Source organism: Pseudonaja textilis, chromosome 1 (assembly GCF_049901715.1).
Source record: "Pseudonaja textilis isolate UNSWEBS1 chromosome 1, rPseTex1.2, whole genome shotgun sequence".
Classification (NCBI taxonomy): domain Eukaryota; kingdom Metazoa; phylum Chordata; class Lepidosauria; order Squamata; family Elapidae; genus Pseudonaja; species Pseudonaja textilis.
The window spans coordinates 76,600,205-76,627,320 of NC_141990.1; the positions used below are offsets into that span (position 1 = coordinate 76,600,205).

The 27,116-nt window shown below is 35.9% G+C and overlaps 1 protein-coding gene across 5 annotated transcripts in view; it reads left to right on the plus strand.

Moving 5' to 3' along the window:
* PRKN (parkin RBR E3 ubiquitin protein ligase) overlaps positions 1-27,116 on the plus strand; it is a 737,950-nt gene that overhangs the window by 355,358 nt on the left and 355,476 nt on the right. For all 5 annotated transcript variants that reach the window (XM_087938586.1, XM_087938601.1, XM_026705091.2 and 2 more), the window contains exon 5: positions 21,778-21,861. In XM_087938586.1, coding sequence (XP_087794712.1) covers positions 21,778-21,861 — 84 coding nt within the window. The remainder of the gene's footprint in view (positions 1-21,777; positions 21,862-27,116) is intronic.

A 27,116-nucleotide genomic window follows, 5' to 3' on the forward strand; every position in this document is an offset into this window, starting at 1 on the left:
ATCCTAGCTGATTTGCATTTACTCCCCAATCGTACACTAGTCAGATCATTTATGTTTGGTCCTTAGTATTACACAGTATTACCAAAACAATCTATTTCAAACTAAGTTTTGAAGGAGAAAGTTGGGAACTCTATAGAAGAACTCTCTATTATTACAACAATGACCTTAATACAGCATAGGCAAGATGGTTAAGATGAAATCTGAGCTGATTTCTACCTGATGCCAGTAGCATTGACCAGATAATTCATGTAGTCTCTTGTACTCATGTAGTCTCTTGTACCTAAATATAGTGTAACCTTGGATGGTTGGTTGGGTGGTTGGGTGGTTGGAAGGAAGGCAGGAAGGAAGGTAGGTTGGAAGGTTGGTTGATTGGTTGGTTGTAAAAATGGTGTTTGTTTTGCATTCCAAAAAGCCACATAAGTACAGCATGCACACTGTATATTATTGTATATTCCTCCTTGGGCATACATTTTCTAATATCTTAAATCTAGTGGTTTAAACAGTGTTTGAAAAATGAGTTTCTAAGAAGTACTTCAACCTCTTTTAAATACATTGTTTTGGTTTCTCAATAATAAAACCACTATCTCCATAATACATTTATAAGGAACTATCACGTCCTCTTTTAATTTTTTTAAATCTTATTTTGTTAGTGTGTTTTTGCTTTGCTGTTCACAAATACAGAAAACTGTTAATTAAAGTTAATGACCTGAAAAGTAAAATAATCCATTTATACAATGAATTGATCCCTCTTCAGAATATGCCAAACATTTTCCCTCACAAATTACTGTCATACAAAAAACACCACAATGTAGTACATAGTACATACACTGTCCTTTATCCAGCACAAACATCAACAAATTAGTATGTGTTTATATGAAAGGAAAGATTTGAGAAGGTTATAATGAAGGACAGAGACCCAAATATATCATTTGTTAATTTATTTATAAAATTGACTGTGTCTGTTGCAACTTGGGTGACATACTCTTTGCAAATAGAAAAGAACAGGTATTTTTGGTGGGGGGAACCTCACAAACTCTAGGAAATGCCAAATAAGATATAAGGGGGCCATAAACCCTTCACTACCTGAATGAAAGCCAGATTTCAAGAGCTCTTTGCAACAAGGTCAGAATGGGGTCCAAACCAGTGGGGGGATTCAAATGTTTTTGCTACCGGTTCTGTGGGCGTGGCTTGGTGGGCATGGCAGGGGAAGGATACTGTAAAATCTCCAGTCAGAAGTGGTATTTGTCTATTCTCTGAACTATTCAAAATTTGTGTTACCAGTTCTCTAGAACTGGTCAGAACCTGCTGAATACCACCTCTGGTCCAAATCCTTGGGAAAATATTCTAGAAGTAAGGTGAGAAGGCCCATGTTCTAGATTCCATCAGGAGATACTTTTAATGGAACCTGGAGCATGTCAATTAGGCCTGATCATATAAGAAGGTTAGAAATAAGAGAAGACAAGGGGAAGAAATAATTGATAAATAAGGCATTAAAAACTCATCCAAAGGGTAATCTTTAGAGGCAATCCAACTTTTCATTAGATAAGTCTGCAGCCATTTGAATCTCTACCCATTCACTTGCTCTTAACAGCTCTTCTGTTTTTCTGAATGAATGCAGGATGACACTATACTACTATACTCCAATTCCACATTCCAATTGTTACTACAGTTCAAATAAACTTACCTAGCTCTCAACAATCATGAAAATTTCTGTTCTAGAATGAATTGTTCTAATGTCCTTCAGGTTTCCATTTTTTGAAGAAGAGGACATATCTGGAGGAAGAAGGCAGAGCCTCCTCGCTGACAGACCGTAGATCGCATCTCTCTGTGGCTATGGTCTGTGCTCTTTCATTGGAGAGCCCCGATCATTATGATTAGGGGCTGAAGCTGCCTTGGAGGGGCGGTGGAGTAAGGGCCAGGTTGAGGGAAGTAGCATCTCCCCTCCTGGGCTTGGTCTTTTCCCCCCCAAAGATGACTGCAGCAGTGGTTTAAAATGGCCACCCCAAAGAGGAGGACTCAGCTGGATTAAGATTTGTGTAGGAGGGAAGAAAGAGGTGGATAACATCTGAACTGGGACAATTGGGTGATGCAACTAAACAAAAGTACCCCGGGATTAAGGTAACATGGAATTTTTAAGAAAAGAAAAGTGAGCAGCGAAATTACAACGGGACAGGAAAAAAAATAAGAAAATATTTCTGACAGCTAAGCGGGGCTTCGAACCAGGAAAGGAAGAAGCCGGAACTAAAAATTTTACTAAATTGGACTAAAATATTTTGGAAATAAACAGGCATAAAATAAAGCTGGACTTTATTATTATTATTTTTTGACAATCTTAAGTTTACAAATTGGAGACTGGTCTGTGTTGGAATATTGTGGTTCGAAAAATTCTAAATAAAAAAATAGGGGGGAAAAGTGAAGACTTTGTATAATGGAGAGTGCCACCTTTTGACAAAAACTTGAGCTCAAACAAGGGAAAGCATCCTGTTTCTGAGTGAACTTGTGTGGATATAATATTAAAGAAATATTGAAACAAAGTAAAAATCTTAGAAAGTGAAAGCAGAACCAGAATAAAGAAAAAAGCAAGGAAAGACTGACTGTGGGATTGATTGATGTTTTTGGTATAGACCCTGGGCTGGAACAATTGAGAACTTTAGAAAATTGAAAGAAAAAAGAAGGAAAGTGAAAGTGGTTTTTTTTTGGACTTTAACGATCATAAAATACAAGAGTGTGTAATGATGATATCTCTTCAGGAATTAAAAATGGAAATTAAAAATATGAGAGAATTACTACAGGAAAGAGCCGAATCACTTTGTTTTGTGCTAGAAAAAATGGAAATGGCAATTGAAGAACAAGAAGAAAGAGCTTCAGAGGAGGAGGAGTTGACTCAAGGAGAAGACATCTTAAATTGACAATTAACACAAAGAACACTACAAAGAAGTAGGGAAAGAAGGAAGGTTAAAACGTTGAGACTTAATAAGGCAATCAAAAGGGGGAATACCTGTGAAGTTGGGAAAAACAGAAAGACCCAGCAAAAAAGGGGAAAGGAAGATATTAAGAAAGAGAGGGATATAAACTGGAATAAGAAAAGATATGGGGAAAAGAGGGGGAGGAGAAGCAGTAAGAAACATGCGCATGAAATGAAGAAATACAGAAATAGTAAAATGTTGAAAAGAAATTGTTTTTTCAGAGATAATGGTTGATGAATTAAAAGGGGGATTCTGCAGGGTGACAAGGGGTAATAAGAATATTTCTGCAATTAAAAATATTTAGAAAATAGGGTAATATAGATATTGATAACTCTTATTAAAAATCAAGGGAGGAAAATATGCTGCGGAATCCAAATGAAAAGATGTAATGATTATTGTTGTAACTTCTTAAAAATAATAGTTTATTGGGAATCATGATGAGGGAATAAAGGTATATTTTAACCACTGAGGTGTCACACTCAAAGCAGTAAAAGGGGGAAACCTATACTTGTTTTTTTTCTTTAGTGTTAAAACTTGTATTAATTTAGAATTTATAAAAAGAATGTGTATTGGAAAGGGAATATGACAGACTAAAGAACCAACTAAATTAATAAGTCAATATAGACAATTAAAAGCAAGGAGAGACATTGGCAACCTATTATTATTATTATTATTATTATTATTATTATTATTATTATTATTAGGCAAACACATATTGTTTATCTTTATTTTTAAAATAAATATTAAAGGATTTTATTTGAAATAATTGAAATCAAACAAAAAGATGTTTCGATTGAGATTAATGAAAGAGGCTAGAATTAATGTGTTTGTTCCTCTCCTTACTGAAAATTTGGAATGGAAAAGGCAATAATAGAATTAAGTATGCATATATGAATGTATAATTGCTGTCATATTTGTATGTAAAGGTGATGAGCCGGAAATATGTTGTCCACTAAAAAGAGATTTTTGTTTTTATGTGAAAAACTGAATAAAATTTGTTAAAAAGAAAAAGAAGAGGACATATCTGTTGAATGATTATCTAAACTTCTCTACTGAAAGCTTAGAACAAGCTGAATTGTAAATTTTGGATAGTCCTCGAGCTTTCTCATTTTAAATTTAAAATAGCTCTACTCTTGAAGGCCATGCGACTCCAGTGACATTCATGCATCTGGCTGAGAATGCATTGACATGATCATGTTATGATAATGGTTGAATTTTCTCATTTTGTCACAACTGGGGATATTACAGACCTTTCTTTTTCAAGACCAGTTTAATTTCTTTTTGCCACAGAAGACACAGTGCAGGCTATAATGGTGATTGAGAAGTATGCTTTAGTCAAAATCAGCTCAAGGCCCTGATTGAGACCTTAATTTGCTCACTTTTTTTTTATAAGTAGACTCTTGATTCTTCACTCTTCTCTGAAAAACACTTATAATCCTTTACGGGTTGTGTGAATTGATGAACAGTTCTTCTTTATAATGGAGAATTGGAGGAAATTAAAAGAGAGATTAAATAAAACAAATCTATTATAATCTCTGCAATAAATATAAATAAACATGCAATTAGTGTTTCTTCTTCCTTCCATCCTTCTTCAAAGTAAGAAAAGAAGACACTTTGTGCTTATGAAAGAAAAGCAGTCAAATTACAAAATGTACAGAATTAATTTACAGGACAGATTAATTTATTATGGAGTGCTTTGCAAATGAAATTTACCACCATAACAGATATCCCAGTAAACCAGTTTCCTTGCTCCACTTGGGCAATCTTTTCAGAATACATCTTACTGTCAAATGTCTGATTCTCAGTCCATATCTTATTACAGTTTATTATATTCAATTGTCCATGTATGATGAATATCACTTTAAATCAGTTTTTGGTCTTTGTCACAGAGGTTCTTCAGTCAAATTCTCTCTCATAGTTCGAAACAATGTCCATAAGTATTATATACCTACAGACATTAGAAAGCTTTTTAATCACATTTTATGTCAGAGAGGCAAACAATAATAAATATCAAAATAAATTATCCTTTTTTTACAAAGCAGTAAACCAGCACATTATATTGATTCAATTTAATTCCAGTTCCGAAGTTTTCCTACAGAAGGAGTGTGTGAGAGAGGGGGGGGGGAGAGAGAGAGAGAGAACATGCACAGAGTATATAGAAAAATGGACCAATGTGGAGTTAGATGTTGTATTCTTCCTGGTAGATTTTCATATTTTGCTCTTAGAAGACATGATTGCTGCACCATAAGGCAATTGATGCACGCTGTAGAGGAAGCTTTCCCTGTCTCCCATAATGTATTTTCATTGGAAGGAAAGGGAACTAAGTAATGGGAAATATTGAGTAATAAGCTCTTTGGTTGGCATTAGACGATGTCACTGTATGTGCCTTTACTGCTTCTGTCTCCTTTTTCCACTTCACTGGTAACTACTTGGGTAGACAAACTTATCAGAATTACTCCTAAGTGATGTTCATAAAGATGGCTGGAAAGGGTATTTGCGAAAGCTGCCTCTTCCATGAATTTTTCTTCATGTACACTTCCTCCAACAATAGCATCCATGTTATACCTTTGCTATCTTTGTTCATCTTTGTTTTCTTGGATCTGAAGTGGAATAAAAACCATGTTCCCTCTAAGAAAAAAATCCCCATCTTATTCTGCATTATACCAGCCTCTTGTTTTGATTACCATAGTTCATATTTCTCAGCAGATACTCACCTCTTCTAAGGACTGAGCTCTCTCTCATGTGTTTGCCTTAAAGGAACACTTGACAGCTTTTGGGCAAGTGCATCATTAAATGACTGGTGATGTCCTTTTAAAAGCCACAATCAATCCATTTCAATTTATTTTATCTCTTTGTTTAGGAGAGTGTCCTGTCATGGCTTGATTTGCAAAGAGGCATTCAATCACTGTTGTCTATACACCCCTTTCACTTGATACTGATCCATGACCAAGGATCACAGCTTCCAAATACACAGAGAATACATTTTGTGCCAACAACAACTGACAGATTAGCATAATGTTTTCCAGGAGGTGCAAGGCTAGTCCTGCATATCTATATGTTGTCCCCAACAACCGAAAACATGATAGGTGCCAAGAGTGACAGAAGGAAGGGGAGGCGAGTTCATAAGTGGGAGAGATTTACAACATTGCCAGTCTCTTTCACAGTACAAAGGCATTAGTGAAAGTGACAGGCATAAGTTATGAGCCATTTACTTGGGCTATCAGGAAGGATTTAATCTCACTAGGGTCAGGGACTGGCGTATTCACCAGGAAGTAGTGGTTCTGTGATAGCCTGTATCAGCAGGCCTGGAGTGCAGAGATAAGAGTTTTAAGTCTAGCTGGAATTAGAAGCTATAGAATTAGCTGGATTGGCTTTCTGCAGCCCATTTGGTTCCTCTATTTTGAAATGCCTCTGAATTGCTAGCAGCTCAAGAATTTTGGTTCTAGGTGCTGTGCACAAGACAAAACGTTGAGATGGCAGTGCTGTTCCTGGTACAGGAAGTGTAATATCAGCTATAAAGATTCAATCTTCTTAATTTTTTTTATTTAAAAATATGCATACTTGCCATCAGAAAGCTCATATCCTATTTGAGTATCCCTTGCATGGCTCTTCTTTGTGGCAAGAAAAGGGGAAATGATTTAAAATGTCAGTATTTTAATAACAATTTGGGGAAGTTAGGAATGTGGCTGGCATACACTTATCACATATGAAACTGCCTCATATTAAGAGCATTGGTTCACCCAGTCTAGGATTGCTGGTCACTAAATATACAATTAATTTTAAAGATGATGAACTTTAAAAACAGGCTTATTTTCTTTTACTGTATTTTGGATTTATGGAGCTAAGGGGTATATTATATTTTTAAAGAGTTAGATTAGGACTCGGAAGATGGAGGAACAAGTTCGCCCTCAACCTTGGAACCTCACTGGAGCCTCCCTCCATGCATTCTCTCTCAGCCCAGCTTACCTCATAGATGTGTTATGGGGATAAAATGAAAGAGGGTCAAAAGTCACCCAGAATTTGTTAAAAGAATGGGTGGAGTCGGATTTACAAATAAATCCACATTTCAGTTCAGAAATGAAAACTTTTGTGCCTTATATTGAAATCTACAATTGGTTATACCTTTTTTCGTTAAGTTTGGAACAATGGAATGAAAAGTATATGGGGTGAAGTAGACAAGCCTGGTTGAATCCTGCCATATCACAGAAAAAACAGCTTGTATTTTTAAAATGTAAATTATTTTGTGTTGGTTGGGGGGGAGGTGAATTACTATAAAATGATATGGAACTATAAATATACAACATCTAATCACAATGTTACATTGCACATTCAGTGTTTATCATCCTCAGCAACCTTCAAATGCATGGACTTTAACTCATCCTGGCTGGGGAATTCTGGGAATTGAAGTTACTGTGGTTGTTCTAGAAAGAGAGAGGACTAGCAGCCATTGGGACTGTATAGCAATCTATTATTTTAACATCCTTGTCTAAATGCCCTGAGACTGAAGAAAGCTAATAAAACTATGCATTGGGATTAGAAACTAGAGCTGTGACTCACAGACTTACATTGGGGAGAAATGTATCAAATTTAACAGCTTTTACTACCTATCTCCCGGTGGCACGCTAAATGTCCAAATAGTTAATAAATGTTTTGGAGGATTCATGTTTATATCCATTCCCCTTTCTTTCAAAATTTTCTAGCCTATTTTGAAATTGACCCAATTTGGAATTGGACCTGTGATCTAGCCAAAAGGTAATAACTTTCCCCTAAATAGATATTTAATAATCTTTGCAGTTTTTATACATTCTGTTAATAGTGGAATAGAATTGCACTATGTGAAGATAATACTGTGTGATTTGAAATATTTATACTTTTAACATTTCATATCGAGACTAGTAGCGTCATTGTGTTGGCCCACACTGCTATGTGTGAAACCAATTGTGCACTTTATTTGTTCTGCATCTCCTATATTGAATTGTTAATAAAAAATTAATGCTTTCTGAATAGGTGGTGATCAGAGGTGGTATTCAGCAGGTAGCGGAAATTTTGAGTAGTTTGGAGAAGCGGCAAATACCACCTCTGACTGGCCCCACCCCCATCTATTCTCTGCCTCCCAAGTCCTAGCTGGTTGGCTGGGTCTTCTTTTGTTGCCCTGCACAGGAGAACGTAGCTGGAAATCAGGTTAGTGGGGTGGGGAGACAATGGGATTTTGCAGTATCCTTCCACCAGGAGTGGGGAAGGAATGGAGATTTTACAGTATCCTTCCCCTGCCACACCCACCAAGAACCCAGTAGTAAGAAAATTTGAATCCCACCACTGGTGGTGATACCCAGAACAAATGTTAAAAATGTCAGTGCCCTTGTTGCACAATCACTGTATAAAAATCTTCAGTATTCATTAATTAATTAAGACAGAAGATTATTCATTATTGTAGTTGCAGTTCTTCACTTCTATGTTTTGTAAAGGTGGGTGTGTTTTTATTTTCTTTTAAGGAAAAGAAATGTTAATACAAAAACTAAAACCAATATAGCATTAAGAAAAGCAAACAACACCAAAAAGAAAAGACTTGTGGTAATATACAGTATATTGTGTTTGAGGCAGAGATGATAGTACCTGCGTTCCTAAGGAAAAAGAAACATTTTAAACAACCTTGTTTATGTTTATATATAGTGTATCAATTGTATAAACAAAGGAAAACTTCGTATATAGTTAAGAAATAGTGAACAGATGCAGGTAATCACTTTGATGTTTGTTCATTTAGAGTTGCTTTATTGATGTGTTCTATATTTTACTCAAGCTGTTTTCTACATCTTTAATTACTACTGATCCAAAGATGTATTTTGGTTTTCTACTCTTTTGCGTTAATAGAGCTGGTAAATAGCTACATGAGAGGAATCAGCTCTCAGGTTGAATCAGTGTATTTTCTTAGAAAGGGTAGATAGTGAAGCAGTCATGGGACAAAACTTCAAAAATCTTGCTGAGGGCCAGCGGCTGACTTGGTCGGGCATTGCCTCATCAGTAGGACAAGGAGGAAGATGATGAAGAACAGCTGAAGTTGGCGGAGACAGCATGGGTAGGAGTGGAGTGCCAAATCCAAAGGAGCAGACGTGGGTGGGGAGATAGGTTCAGAGTCTTGAAACTCATTTTGCAGCTGTAAATGCGATCAGATTGCCAACTGCCTACATTTTGATCAAATGACAATGGGACCACTGCAATGGCTCTAATTTCAAAGATATTCTTAACTATCTATCATTCATTTAGCATCATTGTAACTTTGAATAATCACTGAATGAATGGCTATTAAGCAAGGGGCTACCTGTATTGTTTGATTTGCTTCACCCTAGATTTTTATAATTATATATAAATAGCGAAAGCAATAGTACTTAGGCTTATATAATGCTTCATAGTGCTTTACAGCACTCTCCAAGCAGTTTGCAGAGTCAGCGTATTGTCCCCAACAATCTGGCTCCCAACTTGGAAGGATGGAAGGTGGCGTCAACCTTTGAGCCAGTCAGGATCAAATTCCTAGCAGTGGGCAGGGTCAGCCTGCAATACTGAATTCTAACCACTGCACCATGAAAAGAAGAGAACTTGCATTGTTAAATGCAGAACCAAACAATAGGCAACAAAAGTGGGAGTTGTTGAAACCAAAAATAGAATTGTATCAAGTATTGATAAAGTTGTAGCCATGATATCTGTTTTAATCTTGAAAAAGGAAGTCATAATTATATTTCATCAATTCTTGCTAATCCTTTGTGATAATTACTCCTAAATATCTAAGCTCTTCTGGAAGGATAAGAAATGTGGTAACTTCTTGAAGTTGACATAGTAGTCTCATTTTACTACAAAGTGCTACAGTAAAAAAAAAATGCATTTAATTCAAATTGCAATTTAGTTACATGTCTATTAGGATGTTGAAGAAAAAAAAAATCATCTCCAGGCTAATTTTTTTCTGATGTTCTGTTTCATAAAACATTGAATATTCTTATGCTTCCTAAAATTTAATGCTAGAACTTAAATACTAAAATACAACAATGTTTTTGTGTGTATATTTCTGTCTCCTGTCTGTAAATGCAAATTACTGATTGTGCCAGTGATTGATTGATTGATTAGAGAAGTATATATGTTGAAATTGAATTTCTGATAAGAATGTTATATTATTAAATATAAATAAAAATAAATTCAGAAATGGTTTAAATGTTAAGAAACAGAAATGCTAATCAGAGGACAATTTTGTTTCCAAGATCAGGAATTTTGCTGCTGTGAAAATATTTTTAAATATATAAATATGTCATATTCATATCTGACACTGTTCTATACTATCTAGTTATAAAATGCAATGATGCTAACTTGGTTAAGTTAGTCATGTTCATTAATATAGTGACTCACTCTAGAATTTGCTAAAACTATTTAAGATTGATGGATATAAATAAATATTCTATAAATGAATTATGTATATCTTTTTACTTGATTGATGATTTTGTCAGTTATACCAGAAATAGCATTTCTATTATTTTTCTTTTCTTTTTTTTTTTAGCTGCAGGCATTTATATAATTTTGAAGGGAGGTTTCTGAATGCATACAATTTGTGTTTCATATAAATGAAGTTTCAGATATTGTTTCAACTGGATATTTATAAATATATCACATAAATAGAATATATTTTATTAGAATAGAAAATAAAATTCATACGATTTAGTTCCATCACCTCTGAATTAGTTTGGTCTTGCTAGATGTTTGCAGCAAAAGAAACAGTTTCTTACAGCATCTGGATCTTTCTCAAGATAAATATTTTCGTACATCTTTGTGCTCTGTCAAGTATCGTTGGCTCAGAAATGGCAATGTTACAGAAGGAAACATCTTGATCTTGAGTATAGAGAAGTACTATGTTCTTCTTTGTGAATTAGGATTATGGATATTTCATATATTTAATAATTTATTTGTAGCTTCATATATGGGATGAAGAAGCCCCTGCCAGTGCTTTCAGTATTTGAAGATTATGGGCATATTCATCAATGGTACATTTCATCTCCTCTTTCATTCTTTCAATGGCCTTGGAGTTTTTTTGAAATGGAATGTAACATACATAATTCAGTCTTTGTATTTACTGCCAAAGCTGTGAGGAAGCATCCAGCTACTTGGCACTAGCAAACTAGGCCATAATTTTTCCTCTATTTAGCAGTTGTGAATATTTCCTTTGGAAAGCTTTGTTGAGATCTGTCATATCCGAAGTATATATAACTAGCCATTTCTTTTTTCATCGGTGACCTGTTGTAAGTTTTACTGTATATCTTGTAAAGCCTTCAATCTTGGCAGCTTTGAATTTGCCATACAAATTGACATCATTCTGTAGTGATAATTATCCAGAGAGAATCCTGCTAATTTAACTTTTTAGGAGTTTATGAGGCAGGAAATTCAGTTGTATACAACTGGATTATATCCAGAAGTCAACAACTTGTATCCTATCACAACTTGTTCTCATACTTCAAGAGTTTCTTCGCATTAAATCTTTCAGACAGGTTCAGCCTGATACTATTTTGATTAGAAATCTTTTTTTATAGCTAGGCTAATGATATACATTTCCTTAAATTGTGGCTTTGTACCCAGCTAACAATTTACTTTTTTTTGCCAGTAATAGTTTGGGCTGATCGCTTAAATTTTAAAAACAACTACTTTCTATAAATAAAATCAAATTCATGTCCTGGTACTTCATTTTCTTCTAGCTTCACTTTATCAAGGTTAATTGTACATAATTCAATTGTTTGGGCTCTCTGCAACTCTATCAGTTTCCATATTACAACAGCTCTTTCTTCATAGTACCATGGTATATTATACCTGACATAACTATCTCTATTTTTCTGTCTATCATCACAGTTGCATTTTTAGGCAACTGGTACATGATTGATAGAATGCAGGCTCAGAGTTAATTTTATTTAGATGTACGTCTCACTGTGTGCATATTCCATATATTTAAAGTACTTGATTACATAGTTTGTATTTTCATGAATCTTGTTTCTCCTGAAGTTTGAAAAATCTTTATGAAATTCAGTCTCCTCCCCAAATTCCCTTCTATTAGCAATTAATAAGCTAATAAATCTATAAGTATGTAAAAATTCTGTAATAGAATTACAGAACTACAATATCTGTCACAGAAACAACAGATATTGTTGAATTTCTTCAACTCTGGTATTTCTTCAGCCATTTATATATTCATTTGCATGCAGTATATATGTCATTCATATATGGTTTTTAACAAGCATGTATAACTGCATAAGGATAAGACTGCAATAATCATGTATTATAACAAACCTATTCACAGCTATCACATATTGCAACAATTGCTTGACTAAAACAAATACAAAATTGATACAGTTGCTGGCATTAATTATAGATATTATAAATGGAGCGGTCATGAAACAAAAAGAGTATTCGTTTTAAAGCCGCATTGAAATATTTAAACTGATTTTTTTTTCTGGGTCAAAGCTTTAAGGAGTTTGAATTCTCTGGGTCCACCTAGAAGAAAACAACTTGTTTGGATTACTGTAGTCATAGAAAACAATAGAAGCTTGGAATATGCTCCTGTTTTGTTGTTTTCCATCAAGGATCATAGATTAGGAGGCTGGCATTCATGGAAACTCTTACCAGCCAGTCAACCTGCATTGAAAAATTGTAAGGAGGATATTTAAATATAATTTTTGCAAGCATTAAAAGAAACCCTTATATGAAACAATGACAGCACAGTTAGAAATAGGCAAAAATGTTAATAATTCATATATGGGGAGTCTTGGTTTTGGAAAAAGGAGACTAACATAATATCCATTTAGGCAACAAGTTTGCCTTTATTACATATATATTAATCTTGACATTTTAATATTCTGGTTATAGATTCCTCAATAAAAAGATTCCTGCTGCATCAGGCCATACTCCAGTCTAGTTTTTTTTCATACTCTTTATACATTTCCACAAAGAAAATCTTCAACCAGAACACAAAAGTAATGGTTTACACGAAATCAAAAACAGCATGGAATTACAGAGTTTCAAAAACAATCTCCCGTCCCTTGTTCCTCAGGACAAGAATCAAAATGAAACTATACTCAACTGATCATTTTTCAGTATTGAAGACATGCAGTGAAGAAAGCCTAACATTTTTTTTATAACTTCATTTCATTGTCAAATTGCTATTATTATTCTTAGAGCACTAAACTGGAATCTTCCTTCCTATAACTTTCATTATTCAATGTCCTGCCTTTGTGACAATAAAAAAGAGGCTTGATTATCTTCTGCAAAGGATATTATCAAATCTTTCCATCCAGTCATCTTTTCTCAAGGCTAAACATAATTAGTTCTATCCATATCTTCCTAGGACATAATTTCTAGTCTCCAAAATGTCCTTACTGCTCTTATTCAGGTTTTCTAACTAAAACAGAGTAAAATTGGATTATTTCATGTGATTTGAAAATTGTTTATTTTCATTTGAAACTTTCTACTCATTTTCTTGCCTGATATAAAATGGTGATCTGGATTTTTAATTTATTTAAAGCATTATTTATGTTATTTAAAGTACTGTTTTAATTATTCCAGTCCAGAAAGACTCTTAGCAATTCACAGTAAAGCATAAATGGTATAAAAGTAAACAATAAAAACAAACAAGCAATAATATGATCAACGATATCTGTTTGGGGCTTCTTTAGTCAGCCAGAGCGAAACATACATTGGAATGGTACTGGTATCACTTCTTTTTAAAACTCAATAAGGCTAAAAGCACCTTAAATCTCCATGAAAGTATGTCATATAGCGGGGCCACCACCAAGGGGGCCAGTTATCTGGTCCATGTCAAATAAGAGAATTCTCAGCATTTCCCCTCCTCATAAGCCATCACTGGCTCCAACAGTCTTGGATAATTTGCATTCAGACTCTGCACTGTTTTGAATTTTTAATATGCCATATTATCTCACAAACCAAGGAACAATTTATAATGTTTATAGCCTTAAAAGTCTTTAAAATCATATTTAAAAGAGAAATAGATTCATTAGCCAGTAGGAAAGGAGAAAGCCCACAGTTGGAAAAAATAAAATTAGTTGGAAGCAAGAACCATAATGGTAATTAATTACAATTTTATGGAAATCTTTACAATAAAACAGAACCTTTCAATTAAGAATTGTAGGGGCTTAAAAGTGTAATATGCAAGTATGGAAACAGATCCAGATAGCAACCTTGGCTATGTAAGTTTCACAGGATTTTAACCGTTATGTTTACAAATGGATACTGCAGTCCTGATCCAAACTGTGCCTCTGCAAGTAGTGTTTTATTTAGAGAGAAAATTCCTATTTGTTTTAAGGGGAGCTTTTTTTCTCCCAGAGCAGGCAAATGTATCATTTGATCTTTGAATTGGTTAATACAATGAATGGTTTAAATCCAACTTATGTCACTTACATTAGGCTACATGGAGTAACTGCAATTTGGAAGGAAGGAAGGAAGGAAGGAAAGGAAGGAAGGAAGGAAGGAAGGAAGGAAGGAAGGAAGGAAGGAAGGAAGGAAGGAAGGAAGATTTCTCTTTTTCATTATTCCCATTCTTAGCTGAAAACAGCAATGTAACTAGTCTAGATGGGAAAATGTGATAGCACCATGCTCCGTAGAAGTTGCAGAATGAAAATTTTAGCTCAGCTTTTGCTGTGGAAACTTTGAAGGATATTTGGAATATTGAATAAACACAGATTTACAGATTCAAAAATATCACCAATCAAAATGTAGAAAAAAATAACTATGCTGAGGAAAATCCAGATAGGTTTTTATTCTGTTTCTTGGTTTTAAGATATTCACTCAATTGTTCACTTTAAAAATATGTTTTGCAGGACTGTTTGTTCCACACTTGGCTCATTTGCTGTTTCTTTTAACATTTTCTGTCTCATTCATAATATTGGTAGGCTCAAAGATGTATTTTACTGATTGTCAGTAGTGTTCATTAGGGGAGAATATCAGAGGAAGAATATAAGCATTGATAACTTTTTCAAGTCATCTACATGGTTTGAATTAGTTGCCAGGCAAATGATTTTCTCATCTTGATCTCTGCTGTTGACCTATTCCATGATCTCAGAAGTCTAAAACGTAATTTAATTATTCTACTTGATTAATTTAGCAGTTTGCTGAATTTCCAAAGTATTTCTTCATTTGTTCAAATTGTGAGTGATTTTTTTGTTCTTTTTGATGTTTAATAAAGAATTTTGAGATTTTTTTTTTTAACTAGCAGTAAGAGCTTGATAGTACAGAATTTGTTTTTTGGGCCACTACAACTATGGGATGATTGTGTTGTAGCGGCTCTCTAGGTTTAGTCATCCTGGTGAATCTGGAGCTGTCACGGGCCAGCAGACCTGAGGAGAGCTGTCACTGAACTAATCCAATATTGCTATAACTGGAGACCATGGTTTGCAATTGCTTGTGTTTCCCAGTCATGGCCAAGAAGTTCCATTTAATCCTGTGGATAAATTTGGGATAGTCTTTGAGGTTAAAAATATTTTTTAACTTTCAATAGTAATGTCCAATTTGTGGTTTTAGCCTCTCCCAAGTGGAAAAGAACACTTGGATAGAAGAATCCTGAAGTTGTAGGACAAGATTTTGAGACACAGATCACTATTCTTTTTCATCTTCAACATCAGAATCAGATGGAGTTAGCCTAGTAGCACCTAGATTATATTAAAGGACTACTGAAACACCGACATTCCATTGTTGCAATACGAATTGGCTCATGGTCCTTCAAGAAAAGATTTTGCCAGCTTCCCAAGTTCTCTGTACATATTTTTAGAAAGAAGATCAGAAGTGTTTGAACTTAGTCTTCTTCTGGTGCCAGGTACATTAGCATTCTCAAGGTATCCATAGTGTCCTGGTCCACAAATTCTTAAAATTGTGTAATTGATTTATAGATTGGAATGTTCTTAGACCTATTCCTTTGTTCTCTGTAAAAGGATATACACACTAATGATATACACGTAATAAATATTAAAATTTACATTCCTCCCTGACTTGCCCTGTCAATTTTTTAAGGTGGACCAGATAAGAAGCAGAAACCATGGACACTAGCACTTCCTGTGCTATAAGATTACAATCATAGAATCTTGCAAGTCAGAAAGTATTTCTCCCCTCCCTTACTTTTACTCTCCCCAAAACTAAGAAGGATTCTTTCTGAGATACTTTCATCCTCTTCCCTCCTTTGAACTCATATTTTATTCATCAGACCTATGCTATAGCTCTTCTTCTGTCTCCCAAAGCCCTTCTCACATACCCTTTAAGTTCCTATATAATTCTATAATATCTTATATGTTTCATATAGGAGACGATTTACTTGGCTCAAATTGGGGCACTTGCCTATTAAGGGCAACAACTTGTTTCTGTTCAAACTCAGAAATAGAACTGATTTCACATGAGTGATCAGGTTTAATACTTTGTGGTGGAGGGAAAACACTAGGCTCTTCATAGGTAAGCCGTGGCTCATTCAGGTAAGTGCCTGCAGGATCAGGACTGGCTAACCTGTTCTGCCAAAAGAGCAAGTGGGGAGTTCAGGGAAGGAGGTAGACAAAGGCAGAAGATACTAGAATATGAAGACAAAGAAAAGCTTGCAGAGAAAGAGCTTGAAATTACCCTCATCAAGGTCAGTATAAACAGACTTCCCTGTCTGTCTGTGCTACCTGGTTAGGACTCATTTGTCAGGCACTAAATAGAGTTGGTTGGAATTCCTTAGGTGAGGAATTCCTTAGGTGAGGAAAGGAAGAGAACAGAGTCTTCTCAAGTAGGGAATTACCTGTTTGCTGAAGCTAGGATGACAATTGAGTCTGCTGGTGCAAAAGAGGATGATGTGCCTCAAACAGTTGCTGCCTGTCCCATCTTTTCCCCTTGGTTAGAAAATGCTTTGAGAATTTATTTTTGAGTTGGATGGGGTTGCTGACACTCCTGTGTCTTGTTTTCAACCCTTGAACTGGAATGCTTAAGGGTCTGGGAACAATAAATTCTTTGATGTTTTTTATATCTTTGGAGTCCAATGTTTTGTCTACTATTACTCATGAGTCAGTCCCTGCCTCTCAGTCTAAAGCAGGAGTGTCAAACACACAGCGTCACATTGTCATCAAGTGATGTATCCTTTTCCCCCTTCGTTAAACCAGGGGTGGGCATGGCCAGCGCATGACGCATCTGGTTGCGGCCATGAGTTTGACACCTCTGTTCTAAAGGGACTCTTGCCACATATTCCAATTGTTGATAACCTAATTGCCATTGTGGCCAGGAAGCTGGAATACCACATTTCAAAAACCTCTAAGAAGTTTACATAATTCTTATCAATAGCCATAGCTGTTAGGAACTGTTCAGTTCCTCCCTTCTGCTATCAATTATTAGTTGCTAGCTGCTTTAAAAATTTTCTTGCAATTTTAAAAGTTCTTTTTATACTGTTATATGCTGGTCTTTTATTGAAGTTTGGACTTGCACTGTAATTAAATTTTGAGTATTTAATTGAAAGTTCACATTTATACCAAATGCATTGTGGAAGACATTATGAGTAATAATCATAAATCTCTGTCAATTAAATATGCATTGATGGACCTATGTAAAATAGTTATATTGATCAAAATTTCACAGAAATCTGATGCCTCTTCAAACTCAGTACGGATGCAGCCAACAATGTCAATAACACCAATTTCAGTGTATTTAAACAGGTATTGTTTGGGGTTACATTCAGTTTAGATTGCTTGTACCAGTTCAATTCCTTGTACCAGTTCAATTAGTAGTAATAACAGTTCAGTTTGCTTTTGTTTTCTTGGCTTTTTAAGATACAGTTTCATTATGAACTCCTAATACACCCCAACAGAAAGGCTAATAATATTACAGCAGTAGTGGTTTTATAATCTTGCAGGGTTATTCCCTCCCACCATTTTTTATTATGGTAAACTAGTGTTTATAGCTTACTTTGCTGTAGCTTTCAGAAGTGTAATTGATTGGCTGATTACAGATCAATCGACTTTGCTCACAATAATATTTATCTTTCATATTACTGTATTTTGATGTTTATTCAGAACCATTAAAATAAGGCACATGACATAAAATGTAAAATGTAAAATACAAGATTAAAATCTATACAAGTTAAACAGATCTTGCCCAGAGACTAGCAACATTAATTGTGTTCTGTTGCACTGCTATGAGGTCCTCAAATGTACACCAGTCAGCACACAAACAGCAGGTATACATATATGTATGTTACTCTATTTTGATATTCAACCTTAGCACATATAAGCACTTTAATCTTTGTTTTGATTTTGTGTGTTGATAGTATTCAAATGTGTGTGCATCTTTGTGCTTATTGTGTTTATATGGAACAGTACAAGATTAATGGAGTTTATGTCTAAAATGACAAATGTATAAGTATAGGGCTTAATATAGCATTTCATTTTTTTAAAAAAATAGAGTAATTCTCAATATTTAATTTCCACACTGATAGCAAGATGAGTTCAAAATTCAATAATTGTTAGTGTGGATAGATTAGAAGCATAAGTGAGTAGAGTAATAAATGGAGTTTTTAAACAGCTACAAGGTACTTGCAAAGACAGGGTCTATGGACAACATGATGATGATGAACAATAAAAACGTAGGTAGTTTTTCAATGGGAAGAAATATTATATATATATATGTATGTGTGTGTGTGTGTGTTTCTTAAGTTTTTGTGGGTACTTACATGTATGTTATTCAGCTTTGTTCGGGTATTTTCCAATGTCATTATAGCTGTAGCAACGTTTCGGCAGAATCTCATCTGCCATCATCAGGCTTCTGTATTGTGTTCATCTGTGAGTCAGACTTTTACAGTTGTTTCAGTTTTAAATTTGGGGCTAGCCTACTGCTGTGCCAGAATGGTTTTTTCGTCATCCTGATTGGTTGGGAGTCTTGGTCTGTGTTTATTGGTCTTGGAGTTTTCTGTGTTCTGCTTGATTGGTGTTTCTAATATCTTCTGGCTGTTTTGTGGCTTTTTCCTTTTTGTGTGTCTTGATTGGCTGGCAACATTGTGTTCCTGTATTGGAGGCTTTTAGTGCAGCTTGGCTGCGAGTGAATGGATGGCTATCATTTGTTAGGAAGCTAGGTTTCATCTGGGTGCCTGGTTGGGGTGTGTTTGAGCTGGAGGTATCAGGGGGGATCTGTTTGTGCCCAGGTGTTTGCCTGGCTTGTGGTGTGGAGATTTTTTTGTTTGTGAGTGCAGGCTTCCAAATAATTGACAGTCTGGTGGAATCATCTCTTCTATTCATGCTTTCAGGTCGTTTTTCAATCTCTATGGCTTCTCTGATAATTCTGTAGCTGGGGTTTTCTATAGTGGCTAAGGTTTTGGTGCCAATGAAGTTGATGCTATGACCTGTGGCTTTCATGTGTTGGACTAGTGAGGAAGTGTGTCCCAGCTTTTTTACTGCATTTTTGTGTTCATCCAGGCGGATACTAATTCTTCTATTGGTCTGTTCAATGTAGGTGGCCGGGCATGATGCACAGGGGACTTCATATATGCCTTGGTTTTCCAGGTCAATTTTATCTTTGGGGTTTCTAAGGATGGCTGCTATTTTTCTGTCTGTTTTGAAGGAAGTCTTGCTGTGATGCCTGTGCGGTATCTTACTGATTTTGTCTGCAGTACCTCTTATGTAGGGGAGGGCAACTGTTCCATAGGTCTGTTCATCTTCTAGGTCTCCATTATGTCTCAGTGTGTTTTTGTGGATCAAGCCAGTGATTTTGCTTTTGTGGAAGCCGTTGGCTGTCAGTACTTTAGTCAGGGTACATAGTTCAGTCTTTACGTGTGTCTTGTCTGCCAGGCGTTTGGTTTTAGCAATTAGTGTTTTGGCCATGGAGTTTATCTGTGCTGGGTGGTGGTGGGATTGGGCATTGAGGTAGCAATTGGTGTGTGTTTCTTCTGGTATATGGTATGTGGTTTCTTCTTCTGGTATATGGTGTGTCCTAGTGTGCCATCTGTTTTTTTGTAGATTAGTACATCTAGGAATGGTAGTTGTTTGTTTGTTTCCATTTCCATGGTGAACTTGATTTTGGGGTGTGTGCTGTTTAGGTGTGTTAGGAAATTGTTTAGGTTTTCTTTTCCATGGGGCCAAATCACAAATGTGTCATCAATGTATCTTAACCATATTTTGGGTTTGTGGGTGGCATTAGCCAGGGCTCTGGATTCGAATTCTTCCATGAACAGGTTTGCAGTGACGGGTGATAGTGGTGATCCCATAGGGGCTCCTTCAGTTTGCTTCTATCTTTGTATCATATCTATATCTATGTCTATGTCTATGTCTATATCTATATCTATCTATCTATCTATCTATCTATCTATCTATCTATCTATCTATCTATCTATATGGTATTCAGCTTTGTTCGGGTATTTTCCCATGTCATTATAGTTATGCTTTTAAAGTTGTAGCAACGTTTCAGCAGAATCTCATCTGCCATCATCAGGCTTCTGTGTTGTGTTTGTCTGACGAACACAGACGAACACAACATAGAAGCCTGATGATGGCAGATGAGATTCTGCCGAAATGTTGCTACAACTTTAAAAGCACAACTATAATGACATGGGAAAATACCCGAACAAAGCTGAATACCATACATATAAGTACCCGCGAAAACTTAAGAAGATAGATAGATAGATAGATAGATAGATAGATAGATAGATAGATAGATAGATTCAGAATTGGGCATTTAGCATCTAAGGTCAAATCTAGGACTTGGATTGTGCTTGGAAAAGAATCAAAAGCCAGTTGTTATCTTTTACCACCGACTTAAGTATATGATAATGACATGTGCTGCACCAGTGAATATGATGTATAACCATAGGAGCTATCTTGACACAAACATGTTTTCATTTTACATTTCTGTTGCTTTGTTTATGTGTGTAATACATTTAATGTACACTTTGCGGTATGTTCTACATTCATTGTATTTGCAATTATCTAATTATCTTCAATTATCTGTTGAAGAAATTCATGACAAATATATTTTCAGGAAATAAGATGTGAGACACAAGTGGGAAATCCATTGTATTATAGATGAGAATATAATTCATGAGATAGCATTAGTTTTACAATATATCTGAGGTCCAAATTGCATACAAGAAAGCATATCTGGGAGAAGAGTCTATATTCTCAGCATTCTGAGTATCGCATCCAAAGAAATCAGAACCGCAAGGCAGGAATGTTCCTCAGAGAACATGTTTATTGGACACATCATATCAGCACAGCTGATATGTGAAACTAAGAGTTTCCCGTGGTTACCATGTAATTAAAAGAGCAAAAGTTTCCCTCCCCAGGTGTCACGGGTCACATTGTCCAATTGAGGCAGGTGGCGGGTTCCCTCAACCACTTCTGCTCCTTTTTCTACTGCCACCTGTTGGGATGACCTTGGTTCCCACAGGAGAGCTCTTGTTTTGTCTACAAGACAGTCTAGCTATTTCCTCCTCATCCACACCCACCACCACAGTCTGTGGCAACTATGAAGCAGCACAAGATGGTTTCAGCCAGGTTCTATTCAGAGTTGACATATATGTTATAATACATAACAATGAAAAAAATAATAATTGAAGAACAATAGAAAACCTTGAATGCACTGCTGATTGAATATACTTTCTGCTGATCAGACAGATACAAATCAGCCTGTTTATCCCTACTATACATTTTCTTTCTTTTTTTTTACTTTTGTAAAGCATCTGGTTTGTCCTTTTATATTCTTTCTGCCTTTTCAGCACATTCTAAAAGAAACTATTTTCTTACCCTTGAGTTTTGATTTTATCTTCCATTTCTCTGTTTCAAAGGATCCATCTTGCTGGGAAGATGTTTTGATTCCAAACAGCATCAGTGGGATTTGTCATTACCAAAACTGCAGTGGAGAAATAGCGGTAAGAGACTATTAACATTTTTTTTTCTTCCATTCGATCGTGTCTGATTCTCAGATGTTGCCTGGACAAGTCCCTGCGGTTTTCTTGGCAAGGGTTTTCAGAAGTGATTTGCCATTGCCATTTTCCTGGGGCTGAAAGAAAATAATTGACCCGAGGTTATGCACCAAACTTTGGTCCTAAGGCTAGAATTCAGTCTCCTATTTTCTAGCCTGATACCTCCATCAGACTGACTCTCATTAACCTATAGTGGCCATCAAGAAGCACCAAGAATCAGGAGGACTCAATTGTTTATCTATTTTACCAGAATGGTTACTGATGGTTACTACATGCTGTAGTAGGAGCATTAATGAACCATTGCCTTGTAAAGAGATCCTAAAAGAGGGTCATATTAAGTACAATCCACTGAAGAAGGAAATAGCAACCTATTTCAGTATTATCCTTCAAAAAAAAAACCTGAACCAAGATGATCTTGACAAATCAGTCTCCCAGGTCAAAAGGAATCCAAATAACTTCAGAGTAAAAATAAGTATGAATACCACTGCAGTGGTGGTATTCTACCAGTTCGGCCCGGTTCTCCTGAGCCGGTAGCAGCAATGAGCAGCAGAGACCGAACTGGTTCTCTCCACCGCTCTGCTGTTGGGCCCTGGGCTCCCCTACTCACCTTTATCCTCTGAATTTGAAGTGCAGTTGCTTTGCACGGCACAGAAGAATGCCGCGCAGCAGCTGCTGAAGCAACTGGGATCGTGCAGGCTTACAGGAGGTGAGTTAGAATGCCTCTGCACCTGCACAAAGTGTGCATTTGGCACACGCGCACACGCAAAGTGTGTGCACACGTGCAAAGCACATCCACCAAGCCACGCCCACCAAACCGGTGGTAAAAATATTTGAATCCCACCACTGTACCACTAATATTTACAATGAGTCTGAATTTAAGGCAAAAAGACATATTTCTACTGATGAATCTGGAGGCTAAAGGAAACTACACACACATACGTACACATACACACACACACACACACCTCTCATAGGTGAACAGAATGGCTAAGCAAATTTTCATTTTCCAGGATTTGTATGTAGGCCATTCTTGTTGATTTTCATGGATCTTGAGAGAATCAGCTATACAATTAAGCACATTTTCAAGAGTCATTGTGCAATAAACTGTGTTAGCTCTGATTGTCTTTACTACATATATACCCCTGCTTTTTCCACTGTAGAATTTAAACCCACTCCATACATTTATCAAACTTATACATCCTGATTTTAGCAAACTGATCACCCGACAGGATCCTGGGATTTGAAACCTCTGAAAAACTGAAATAAATATGACGCGACTGTGAATTCTGAAATTGATTCCCTCTCTGTATATTATCGCTCAGGTTGGGAAAAGTAATAGTTAGGGTAACTTGAAAAGTAGTTGGATTTTAATATTGTTCCAAATTGGTTTGCAAAGTATTACGTCCTCACATCTCACAGTTGAATCTGTCATCTATTTTCCAAAGTATCATTAATAATCTTTGCCCACCATATTAATCCTTATAAGGGTTTCAAAAGCTTTTCCCATATATTTTAGAGGTGCTTGTGTGTTTTATCTTATCTTTAGCTTCATATTTAAAAAAAAAAAAGATAATAGAAAAATAAGAAACTTCTTTAAGGCACCATACCCAAAAAAACCAGAAGCTCAACAGACTTTCAGATATTGTAATAAAATACCCCTCCCTAATTATGTGTGCACTTATTGATTATTTTACAGAATATACAGTACCATTCATTATTAAAGTAAACCAAAAAAAACCCACCCAATTTCCAATTGGAAATTTTTGAAAAACCAATTTTAAATCATCATGGTTGATAGGATGTGTAGTACTCTTAACAGGATATAAAAACAGCATCGAGTATGCGATTGAAGGTTAAATACTTTTCTCCTTTACTCTCTTCCAGGACGTGGTATGAATCCTAGCTGATATTGTGGATAAGGCTAGTTAATTTGCCAGCATCTTTCCTCATAGCTTTTCAGGTTTTCTTGGAGGAAAACCTGCTCAAGATAATCCTTGATTACGGCATGTAATCCAAATCTAATCTATGATTAAAAGTACAAATTCATCTGGATATTTCTCTGTCCTGGGAATTACCTTACAAAGTTCTGATAACCAGAATCCAAATTGCTATAATCTCCTGAACATGTGATACTTTTATCCCTTAGGATTTTAACTATAAGGGTAGTATACTTTATAAAATCTGCTTGTGCAGTAATGCAAAATGTCAATGAGGACACTAGTAAATATTTAGATTGCAATCTTAAAATAGAAAACATGATTAGAGCTTGACTTTAGGATTTGGCTTTCCTATTAAATTGTATAGATTTAACCATTACAGATGCTATCATGTTTTTTTTCCTGAAGCATTTTTTTCCCCAATTTTCTTTTGAGTGGCAGCACAATTCAACTTCCAATTTGAATTTACTATCAGTGACTGAGAAACACTGTGTATTTCTTGTATATTTCTTGCTGTGTGATGCATATGGAGTCCATTTCATCCATATAATAACTGAGCCCATATCCAACACTTGACAATGGTTTGTTTTACTTTTGCTTTATTGAATAAGCCACAATGGCTGAGTTTCTACATAACGCAAAGCCATACATCACATAATAATGATAGCTTTGTAAGATCACTGTAAATCAGCATCAACGAAACATGTAATAGTGTGATGTTTTAATATAGACATTAATCTAGACATTTTCACTCTATATAAACAGTGTGTGTGTGTGTGTGTGTGTGTGTGTGTGTGTGTGTGTGTGTGTGATTAAGTCTAGAAGTTTTGGGAAGTTTCATCATAGCAGTTTAAATCTTCACTCTTGACTCTTGTCCTGGTAAAGATTTCAAAATGCCTTTTAACCAATGGCATCCAGGTGGGATGGGGGTTGAGGTCAAAATCTGCAAGATGGGCATGGAACATCACAAAGCAAACCCTGCCTTTACATAGTCAATGCATGTACAGAAGGAGTTGGACTTGCATTGCAATGCTCCGTCCATCCATCCAATTTGGACCTTTTCCTCCCACAGATTTTTTACTTGCAGACAAAAAGAAAGCAACCTTTTCTCTCTCTTTACAAGGTTCCACAAAAGGCATCTGCTATTCATAAGACTCAAGATACAATGTTCTGACATTGGTTTGGTATAGAATTGTAGGAGCACTCTACAAGGCTACAATTTGTGACAAATTATGATCAATTGATCATTCTTCTTGCTGTACTTAAATTGATTTCTGTATCCTGGGATCACTTGTCTGTCATCTTTTTTTTCAAAGACTGAAGTCCTACCAGTAAACTCTGTCAGAGAGACAACCAATTAGAAAAGATTCTGCATCCCTTTGACTGCTTGTAATAGCCATCAGTTGATGTCCCTACACTCATCTTTACATCTATAAAGCTTTTAAAGCATGGGCCTCTGAGTCATATATTGCATTGCACAAAAACTGCAGAGACTGGTTTCTTTGTTTTAGATTCTCTGAAACCTAGATACAGATACAGATAATCAGAGTTGGAAGGAACCTTGTAGGCCATCTAGTCCAACCCCCGCCCCCCGCTCAAGCAGGAGACCCTACACCATTTCTGACAAATGGCAATCCAATCTCTTCTTGAAAGTCTCAAGTGATGGTGCTCCCACAACTTCCAAGGGCAAGCCGAACTGTGTCCTTGCTTTTCTTTATATAGAACCTGTAAAATGATGGGGAAATGATACAGATGCTCAGATCTGAAATTCACAAAACAAGAAAATGCTAGCTGGAATGAAGGCAGTAAAATGGACAGGCTATTTTTGAAGCAGTGGTATACTACAATAAACTGGGAATTGGATTCCAGTGTTGCAAAAACCTAATGAACTATACTGACATGCCATTAAAATGAACAGATCTTTCATTGGAAACATAAGTATTATTCTTACATGGTGCAGTGATTAGAGTGCAGTATTTCAGGCTAATTCTGCTGACTGCCGATTGCCAGCAGTTTGGCAGTTCAAATCTTACCAGGCTAAAAGTTGACTCAGCCTTCCAAGGTCAGTAAAATGAAGAGCCAGATTGTTGGGGGCAATATGCTGACTCTGTAAGCCACTTAGAGAGGGCTGGGAAGTGGTATATGAGTCTAAGTGCTATTGCTATTTTTACCTTTCTTTACGTATACTGTTATGCCTACATATCATGCAGTGCGAGACAGGACATGCCTGCAGATGTACAAATTATTGATGCATCCATATGGAAGATGGTTCTTCTCATTTTTAATCCAGTGTTGAGCGGACTCAAAGCAGATGGCTATGCAGGAAAGTTAATACTTTAAAAATAAAATGGCTTACTGAATATGACTGTATGAAGTCACAGATACAACATCTAATGTGAAGCAATATGTAATTCTGATTAAGCATGCAGCCCTTGCATGTGCGTTCTAAATTAATAGGATATATTTGCGAGTAGGCATGATTTGGGACTGAGACATGATTGGTGCTACAAGACTGTAAAAGCTTAAGTAGAATCAAACTGCTTTTCCCCCTTTGGCAATTACGGGTACAGTGATGTATCTTATAGCTAAAATACACGTATCTTCTAAAGTAAATTTTCTACAGTCAGCTTTATTTCTACCAGAACTTCATGAATGTATTTTTTTTTCTTACTCTTTCATGTTGGCAAGAATATTTCTCACTGGGGAGAAATATACCCACTCTAATTTTAAAAACTCTAAAGCTTGTAATGGAAAATTATTATTAAAGGCATTGTCATGTATAAAGAACAGTATCTTAAGGTTTGTGAAATGAGTGATTGTGAAGCAAGTGAAGGTTCTCTGTTTCATTTTTAAGCACCAGGCAATTAAGCAGTCTCTTTTCCTTAGCCAAGTTTTGAACGGCATGAAAGGATCATTGAAAGTCTTTGAGAAGGTGGGCAAAAAGACAGAACCACGCCCTTGCTGAGAATCACTCTGAAGTAATTCAACCGCAGGGGGCTCATCAACTCACTGGGGTTGCACTGGGATGCACCAGAGGATAAATCTAGCGAAGAGATTTATCCACTTGCAGTAGTAAAATATCAGATACAGGGTTGTGTGGAAATGTTACACTCTGGATATCAAGAAATATGTGGATCACATTATTATCCAAACATGTTCTTGATCTTGTTATTGATTAACTAGGTACATCGGAAGTACTTAGATTATTACTCCCAGAATTTCCCAGGTGTTTCTGACTGAAGAAGTCCCCATAAAGCTCTTTTT